Raw genomic sequence first — 8,689 nt, 5'->3', positions numbered from 1 at the left:
TTTGGAGGGTTTGGGGAGGAGACAGGAGTGGGGATTTGGGGGGATCTGGGGGATCCTGGGGAACCAGCGGGACACAGAGCCAGGGTTTTGGGGTCTCACCTGGAAATCCACGTCCTGGTTCCGGGGGTCGTGCAGGAAGAAGCGGAAAGCGTCTTCCCAGACGGGGGCCGAGGTGTTGCAGACCACCTTGGGGGGGGGACTCAGGTCAGACCCCCCCCACTCCGTGCCCCCCAAAACCCCCCCAAAAACCCCCCAACCCCCCCCCCCCCCCGACCCTCTCCCACCTTGCTCTCCCTCGTGACGTCCTGCACCGACACCTGAACCACGGGGTTGGGCTCCTTGCCTGGCTTCCTTACCTGTGCAAAAACGGGGGGTCAGGGGGGGTCCCCCCCCACCTCTGAACCCCCCCCCCCCCCCCGGGCAGTGCCCAGGACCACCCCCCCAAACCCCCCCAGACTCACGGGCAGCCCCTCAGCCCTGTCCAGGTACACGACCAGGATGGCGGCGGAGGGGGGGTCGGGTTTGGCCACGATTGTCCGGTTCCTTTCCAAAACCTAGGGGAGGGGGGCCGCGCCAAAAAGGGGGGGGGGGGGTCGGATGGGGCAGGACCCCCCCCTCTGCCAGCACAGCTGAACCCCCAAATCCTCCCGGCACTGACCTGGTCCAGCTTGGAGGCGTCGGAGAGCAGCGAGAGCCATTCCAGGCGCAGGTGGAGCCGGCCCTGCCCCCCCTCCTGCAGCGGGAACCACTGGGGGGAGGGGGCGTCAGCGCGACCCCCCCCCCGCACCCCAAACCCCGCCCCGTCCGTCCCCCCTGCCCCCAGCACCCACCTCCTCCATCACCCGTGCTTTGAGCACCTCCCCGAGGTCCAGCTTCATCCTGGGGTGGGAAACACCGGGAATTTGGGGAGGGGGTGGGTTTGGGGGGAGTGGGGAGCAGCCCCCCTCCCCAAATTCGGGGTGCGGGGCCCCCCTCACCTGCCCAGGAGATCGTCCTTGTCGGGGTCTTTGTCGAACAGCTCCACCTCCAGCTCCTGGCCCGGCACCTCGTGCACCATGAACTGGGGGGGACAGCGGCGGCTGGGGGGTCCCCGTGTGCCACCCGGGGGGGTCGGGGTGTCCCTGTCCCCACGGCCCCGCTGGGGACACTCCGAGTGCCAGGGAGGAGGACATGGGGGGACTCTGCAGGTCCCCCTCTCCCTGCAGCCCTCCCTCCTTCCCTCGCTCCCTGCAGCCTTCTGTCCATCCCATGTCCATCCTTCCATCCTTCCATCCCCACCGTCCATCCCTCAAATCCCAGTGTCCATCCCTCAAATCCCAGTGTCCATCCCTCTGTCCATACCTCCATTCCCAGTATCCATCCCTCACACCCCACTGTCCATCCCCCTGTCCATCCCTCCATTCCCTCTGTCTATTCCTCTCTCCCTCCCTCTGTCCGTCCCTCTGTCCATTCCCCTCTCTCCTTCCCTCCATCCCTGTGTCCATCCCTCCATTCCCTCTGTCCATCCCCCTGTCCCCACTGCCCACCCCCACTGTCCATCCCCCTGTCCATCCCTGTGTCCATCCCCCTGTCCATCCCTGTGTCCATCCCTCCATTCCCTCTGTCCATCCCCCTGTCCCCACTGTCTGTCCCTCTGTCCCCATTGTCCCTCTGTCCATCTCCCTGTCCCCACTGTCTGTCCCTCTGTCCATCCCCCTGTCCCCACTGTCTGTCCCTCTGTCCCCACTGCCCCTCTGTCCATCCCCCTGTCCCCACTGTCCGTCCCTCTGTCCATCCCTCCATTCCCTCTGTCCATCCCTGTGTCCATCCCTCCATTCCCTCTGTCCATCCCCCTGTCCCCACTGTCTGTCCCTCTGTCCCCACTGTCCCTCTGTCCATCCCCCTGTCCCCACTGTCCACCCCCACTGTCTGTCCCTCTGTCCATCCCTGGTCCATCCCTCCATTCCCTCTGTCCATCCCCCTGTCCCCACTGTCTGTCCCTCTGTCCCCACTGCCCCTCTGTCCATCCCCCTGTCCCCACTGTCCACCCCCACTGTCTGTCCCTCTGTCCCCACTGTCCGTCCGTCTGTCCATCACTCCATTCCCCTCTGTCCCTCTGTCCATCCCTCTGTCCCTCTGTCCCCCCTCACCTCGTACACCTCGTCCCAGCGGGGGTCGTTGTTGTCGCCGATGACGCGGCTGCTGGCCGCCTGTGTCCCCACGCGCAGCACCGCGTACGGGTCCGAGCGGCCCTGCAGGAGCCCGCCCATGAAGCGGTCCTTGCAGCGCAGCGCCCGCGCGGCCACCAGCGTCACCCGCACCACGCCCTGGGGACACGGGGGACACAGGGGTCACCGGGGGGGGACAAGGCACTGGGAGGGGTCACTGCAGGGGGACACGGCCACCAGCGTCACCCGCACCACGCCCTGGGGACACGGGGGACACAGGGGTCACCGGGGGGGACAAGGCACTGGGAGGGGTCACTGCACGGGGACACGGCCACCAGTGTCACCCGCACCACGCCCTGGGGACACGGGGGACACAGGGGTCACCGGGGGGGACAAGGCACTGGGAGGGGGTCACTGCACGGGGACATGGCCACCAGCGTCACCCGCACCACGCCCTGGGGACACAGGGGTCACCAGGGGTCACCAGGGGTCACTGCACGGGGACACGGCCACCAGTGTCACCTGCACCATGCCCTAGGGACACGGGGGACACAGGGGTCACCAGGGGTCACTGCACGGGGACACGGCCACCAGCGTCACCCGCACCACGCCCTGGGGACAGCGGGGGTCACCAGGGGTCACTGCAAGGGGACACGGCCACCAGTGTCACCCGCACCACGCCCTGGGGACACGGGGGACACAGGGGTCACCAGGGGTCACTGCACAGGGACACGGCCACTAGCGTCACCTGCACCACGCCCTGGGGACACGGGGGACACAGGGGTCACCGGGGGGGACAAGGCACTGGGAGGGGTCACTGCACAGGGACACGGCCACCAGTGTCACCCGCACCACGCCCTGGGGACACAGGGGGGATAGCGGGGTCACCAGGGGTCACTGCAGGGGGACACGGCCACCAGGGTCACCCGCACCACGCCCTGGGGACACGGGGGGGATAGCGGGGTCACCAGGGGTCACTGCAGGGGGACACGGCCACCAGTGTCACCCGCACCACGCCCTGGGGACACGGGGGGGATAGCGGGGTCACCAGGGGTCACTGCAGGGGGACACGGCCACCAGGGTCACCCGCACCATGCCCTGGGGACAGCGGGGTCACCAGGGGTCACTGCAAGGGGACACGGCCACCAGTGTCACCCGCACCACGCCCTGGGGAGATGGGGGACACCGAGGGGACAGCAGGGTCACCAGGGGTCACTGCAGGGGGACACGGCCACCAGCGTCACCCGCACCACGCCCTGGGGACACGGGGGGACACCGAGGGGACAGCGGGGTCAGCAGGGGTCACTGGGGGGGGACACAGCCTGCAGGGTCACCCGCACCACGCCCTGGTGACATGGGGGGGACAAAGGGGTCACCGGGGGGGACAGAGGAGGGACATGATAAGGGAAAGGGGAAAAGGGGGGAAGGGAAGGGAAGGGAGGAAAAACAGGGGAGGAAGAGGAAAATGGGGGGGGTCAGAAGGGGAAAATGGGGGGGGGGAAGGGGAAAAGAAGGGGGAAAATGGGAAAAGAAGGGGGAAAATGGGAAAAGGAGGGGGGAAAAGGGGAAAAGGAAGGGAGAGGGAAGGGAGGAAAAAGAGGGGAAGAAGGGGGAAATGGGGGGGTCAGAAGGGGAAAAGAGGGGGTCAGAAGGGGGAAATGGGGGTGGGAAAAGGGGAAAATGGGGCAGCGTCAGAAGGGGAAAATGGGGGGGGGGTGAGCAGAGGAAAATGGGGGGGTCAGGAGCCCCCCGGGGACCCCCCCGGGCAGCCTCACCCGCGGCAGGGGCCAGCGGAGCCGCGCGGCCTCGGGCAGGTCGGGCAGCAGCGGCACCAGGAGCCGGTTGGGCAGCACCAGGTAGGAGGCGATGCTGTCCATGATCAGCGTGTCCGACATGGAGCTGGGGGGGGGGGCAGAGGGTCAGGGGGGGCCCGGGGGGGTGGTCCCGGGGGGGCCCCGAACCAGGGTGGGGCTCACCTGAGCCCGGGGATGTCCAGCAGGTTGGTCATCCCTGTCCAGTTGATGTCCAGCGTCTGGAATGGGGTGGGGTCAGAGGAGGGGGGCACCCTCCCCCCCCTCCCGAGGGGGTCTGGGGTCCTTTTCGGGGGGGGGGGGTCTGGGGTCCCTTTTTTTGGGGGGGATCCTCGTCGTGTGCTGGGGGATGTGGGGTCCAATTTTGGGGGGGTTCTGGGGTCCCTTTTTGGGGGGAGAGGACCGGCGTGCGTCCTGGGGGGGATTCAAGGTCTGGGTTTTAGGGGGGGCAGGCCCGGTGTGTGCTGGGGGGGTCTGGGGTCCCTTTTTGGGGAGGGGGGGCACCTCCGGTGTGTGCTGGGGGGGTCTGGGGGTCCCTTTTTTGGGGGGGGACACCCCTGGTGTGTGCTGGCCGGTCTGGGGTCCCTTTTTTGGGGAGGGGGGGCACCCCCGGTGTGTGCTGGGGGGGTTCTGGTCCTTTTTAGGGGGGAAGACCCCTGGGTGTCCTGGGGAGAGGTTTTGGGGGGGGGAGGGCACCCCTGCTGTATCCCTGGGGGGGGTTCCGTTCCTTTTTTTTTTAGGGGGGGGGGGGGTTCCCGTTCCTTTTCTCGGGTGGGGGGGGTCCCGGTGCCGAACTCACCGGGCGGCGGATGAAGAACATGGTGAGCGCCCCCACGATGGGCGCCTCCCCCAGGAGGGGCTCCAGGATGACCCGGAGCATCCCGTGGAGCTGGGGGTGAGGGGGGTGGGGTCAGGAGGAGCTGTGACCCCCCCCTACCCCAGGACCACCCCCACCCCCCAAAATCCCCCCCCCACCCTCACCTGCATCCCCTTCACCCCCGCCTTGCAGAAGAACTTCTTCACCTCCACGTCGATCTGGACGTCGCCCACGTAGCTGAGGGGACAAAAATGGGGGGGGGGGGGGCGTCACCACGACCCCCCCGGACCCCTCCCCAGCGCGGGGGGGGGGCAGCAGAGACCCCCCCCCCTCCTTCCCCCCAGGTCACTCACCTGATGTTGAGGTCCAGCAGGATTTGCTTGTTGTGAGTTCCAGGGTGGGCTCGGACCCCCAGGACACGGAGGGGCTGTGGGGGGGTCGGGTTGGGATTTTTGGGGGGGGGGGGGCGCACAGGGTGGGTGATGGGTGAAGGTGGGGACCCCCTTGGACCCCCCCCAGACCCCCAAAATCACCAGGTGGGGACCCCCTGGACCCCCCCAGCCACTGCCAGCAGTGGGGGGGGGGGTGCCCACATGGGGGGGTCTGGGGGGGTTTAGAGGGTCCTGAGAGGGATTTAGGGGGGGATTTAGGGGGTCGTGGGGGGGTCTGATGGGGTTTAGGGGGTATTTAGGGGGGTCCTGGGAGAGATTAGGGGGGATTTAGGGGGTCCTGGGGGCGTTTAGGGGGTCCTGGGAGAGGTTAGGGGGGATTTAGGGGGTCCTGCGTGGATCTGGGAGGCTTTTGGGGGTCCTGGGAGATCGGGGGGGGGGGGTTAGAGGGGATTTTGGGGGTCCTGGGGGGGATTAGGGCAGTATGAGAGGATTGGCGGGGGTTTTGGGGGGGTCCCGGGGGATCGGGGGGGGGTTTTGGGGGGATTTTGGGGGTCCCCGGGAGATCGGAGGGGATTTTGGGGGTCCTGGGGGGATAAGGGCAGTATGGGAGGATTTGGGGGGGTTTTGGGGGGTCCCCGGGGATTGGGGGGTTTTGGGGGGTCCCCGGGGATCGGGGGGAGTTTGGGGGATTTTGGGGGTCCTGGGGGGGTTTTGGGGGTCACCTTCTGGCCCACGTCCACCCTGGTGAAGGTGAAGGTCTGCAGGTGGGCGCTGGAGGCGCGGATGGCCGGGGCCACGCTCTCCTGCAGCAGCTTCTCCAGGAACTGCCCCAGGAACGGCCAGGCCTGCGCCAGCACCTGCCGGACAGACGGACACACGGACTCGGCACGGACGGATGGACACGGGGGAGAGACAGACGGACATGGGGGATGGCGGGGATGGACACAGGGGAGGGAGGGATGGGCATGGGGATGGACAGACGGACACGGGGCTTGGAAGGATGGACACGGGGGGCGGACAGACGGACACGGGAGATGGGTGGACAGACATGAGGGGGGGCACTGGGGACAGACGGATGGACACAGGGGATGGAGGCATGGACACAAGGGACAGACGGACACGGGGGACAGACAGATGGACACGGTGGGGGCATGGGGAATGGAGGGATGGACACTGGGTGGGCACTGGGGATGGAGGGATGGACAGAGGGAATGGAGGGATGGACAGAGGGAATGGAGGGAGGGACAGAGGCAGAGATGGACAGAAGGATGCAGGGAGGGAGGGAGGGATGAGAGATGGAGAGAGAGGGAGGAGGGAGGGATGGAAAGAGACCAGGAGGGAGGGACACAGGAGGGAGGGATGGAGGAGGGAGGGAGGGACACAGGAGGGATGGAGGAAGGTGGGATGGAAAGAGACCAGGAGGGAGGGATGGATGCTGGAGGGATGCGGGAGGGAGGGAAGGAAGGATGGAGGAGGGATGGAAGAGGGAGGGATGGACACAGGAGGGAGAGATGGAAGAGGGAGGGATGAAGCAGAGAAGCAGGAGGGATGGAGGAGGGAGGGTTGGAAAGAGACCAGGAAGGGGGGACGGATGCTGGAGGGATGTGGGAGGGAGGGAAGGAAGGATGAAGGAGAGATGGAGGAGGGAGGGATGGACACAGGAGGGATGAAGCAGAGAAGCAGGAGGGATGGAGGAGGGAGGGATGGAAAGAGACCAGGAGGGAGGGAGGGAAGGAAGGATGCCGGAGGGATGGAGGGAGGGAGGGACGAAGGAGAGAGGGAGGGATGCCGGAGGGAGGGATGGAAGGACGTCGCAGGGATGCGGGAGCGGCGGGAGGCGGCGCAGGGCGCGGCGCGGGCCGGACACACGGACGCCTCACCTTGTTGAGCCATTCCGCCCGCTCCACATCCGGGAAGCTGACCTGGGGGACAGGGGGGGGGCTCTGAGCCCGGGGCAGCCGCCCGGGACCACCGGGGACACGGCCCCTCCCGGCCCCGTGCCTCAGTTTCCCCAACCTCCCTCTGCCACCCCGTCACCCCCCAACACCTGCCCGTTCCCGGGGGTCCCCAAAGCGGGGTCCCGGTGGGGGGAAGTCCCGGGAAAGGGGGTCCGGACCCTTCCGACACCGCGGGGAGGGGCGTCCCGGCCCCCCCTCGGCCGGGCAGGAAACGGCCCCCCCCGGGCCCGGTGAGTCACGGCACTGCCGGAAGGCCCGGGCGGCACCGGGGCCGTCCCCTCGCTGCGGGCAACGGAGCGCGGGGACCCCGCCCGGGGGCAGCGGGGGGCGGCCACGGGGGGGGTCCCGGTGGGGCGGCGATCCCGGCCCCGGGGCTCCCGCACGGCCGCCAGCTCCGAGTGGGGCTCGGTGCGGCCCCGCCCGACCGGGAAACCCAAGGAACGGCCGGAGAGCAGCACCGAGCGGAGCCGGCAGCGGGGCCCGGAGATGCCCGGGGGGCTCTGGGGGTCCCGGGAGTCCCCGGGAGTCCCCAGCGGGGGCTGCGGTGCAGAGAGAAGGGACCCGGACCGGGGATCCCGGGGGTCCCGCAGCGGGGCCGGTGCGGGATGCACGGCACAGCCCTGGGGTGCCACCGGGGACCGTGCGGTGCCTCGGGGTCCCCCTGACGGGGACAACTCCAGCGGGGCTCGGTGCGGCGGGGCCCCGCGGACGCGCAGCGGTTGTCGGGGCTCCCCGGGGATCCCGCCGGGCGGGGAATCCAGGCAGGTGCGGCAGCGAAGCCCGGGGGGTGCGGGGGGGGTCCCCAGGGGCGCCAAGCGGGGCCCACAGCGGAGCAGAGAACCGGGACCCGCCGGGGGTGCGGGGAACTCAAGCGGTGCCCGCAGCGCAGCGGAGCCGGGGGAGCCTCAGGGGGCCCGGGGAGGACGCAGCGCCCAGCCCGGAGGTCCCACCGGGGGCGGCTGCGCTTCCCAAAGCCCGCAGGTCCCGCCGAGGGGGGAGGCGGTGCCCGGTGCGGGGACCCCGCCCGGGCTTTCCCCGAGCCCTTCCCGCGGGCGATAACGGCGCTGCGGGGCCCCCGAGCACCCGCTTACCCAGGCCGGCAGCTCCCCGCGGGCCGCGCCCAGCCCGGCGGCGGCGGCGCGCACGGCCGCTTCTTCGTCGCGCTGCAGGCGCTCGGCCGCGCGCATCCCGCGCTCCCGGGCGCGCCGCCGCCGCCGCCAGCCCGCGTAGAGCGCGAGAGCGAGCACGACGGCGCCCGCGCCCAGCCCCAGCAGCCCCGCGGCGTAAGCGGGCAGCGCCCAGAGCAGCCGCCGGCCCAAGGCGCCCAGAACCGCCAGCCCGGGCCCGCTCCGCCGCTCCATCGCTCCCGCTCCGGTCCCGCTCCTCCGCCGCGGCACCGCCCCGGCCACGCCCCACGCACGCACGCGGAGCTCATTGGCTGAGCGGCACAGCCCAGGGCACGCCCCCTCCGCACACACGCACCGCCCATTGGGCGCCAGCCAGATCCTGGCCACGCCCCCACGCGTCACTCATTGACCGTCCGCCAACTCTTGGCCACGCCCCC

At 69.6% G+C, this 8,689-nt stretch overlaps 1 protein-coding gene across 1 annotated transcript in view; it reads right to left on the bottom strand.

The window, feature by feature from the left end:
* Window positions 1-8,532, bottom strand: part of ESYT1 (extended synaptotagmin 1) — a 19,058-nt gene extending 10,526 nt beyond the window's left edge. Inside the window, 15 exon segments of the mRNA XM_068212528.1 lie at window positions 100-186; window positions 285-356; window positions 462-554; window positions 659-748; window positions 831-879; window positions 978-1,060; window positions 2,130-2,306; window positions 3,923-4,046; window positions 4,124-4,179; window positions 4,758-4,847; window positions 4,940-5,012; window positions 5,129-5,202; window positions 5,890-6,024; window positions 7,048-7,089; window positions 8,217-8,532. Of these exon segments, the coding sequence (XP_068068629.1) occupies window positions 100-186; window positions 285-356; window positions 462-554; window positions 659-748; window positions 831-879; window positions 978-1,060; window positions 2,130-2,306; window positions 3,923-4,046; window positions 4,124-4,179; window positions 4,758-4,847; window positions 4,940-5,012; window positions 5,129-5,202; window positions 5,890-6,024; window positions 7,048-7,089; window positions 8,217-8,486 (1,515 nt within the window). The 5' untranslated portion in view covers window positions 8,487-8,532.
* Window positions 8,533-8,689: the final 157 nt, after the last annotated feature.

The sequence above is a fragment of the Anomalospiza imberbis genome, chromosome 22 (assembly GCF_031753505.1).
Source record: "Anomalospiza imberbis isolate Cuckoo-Finch-1a 21T00152 chromosome 22, ASM3175350v1, whole genome shotgun sequence".
Classification (NCBI taxonomy): domain Eukaryota; kingdom Metazoa; phylum Chordata; class Aves; order Passeriformes; family Viduidae; genus Anomalospiza; species Anomalospiza imberbis.
This window is presented reverse-complemented; position numbering and strand designations above follow the sequence as displayed.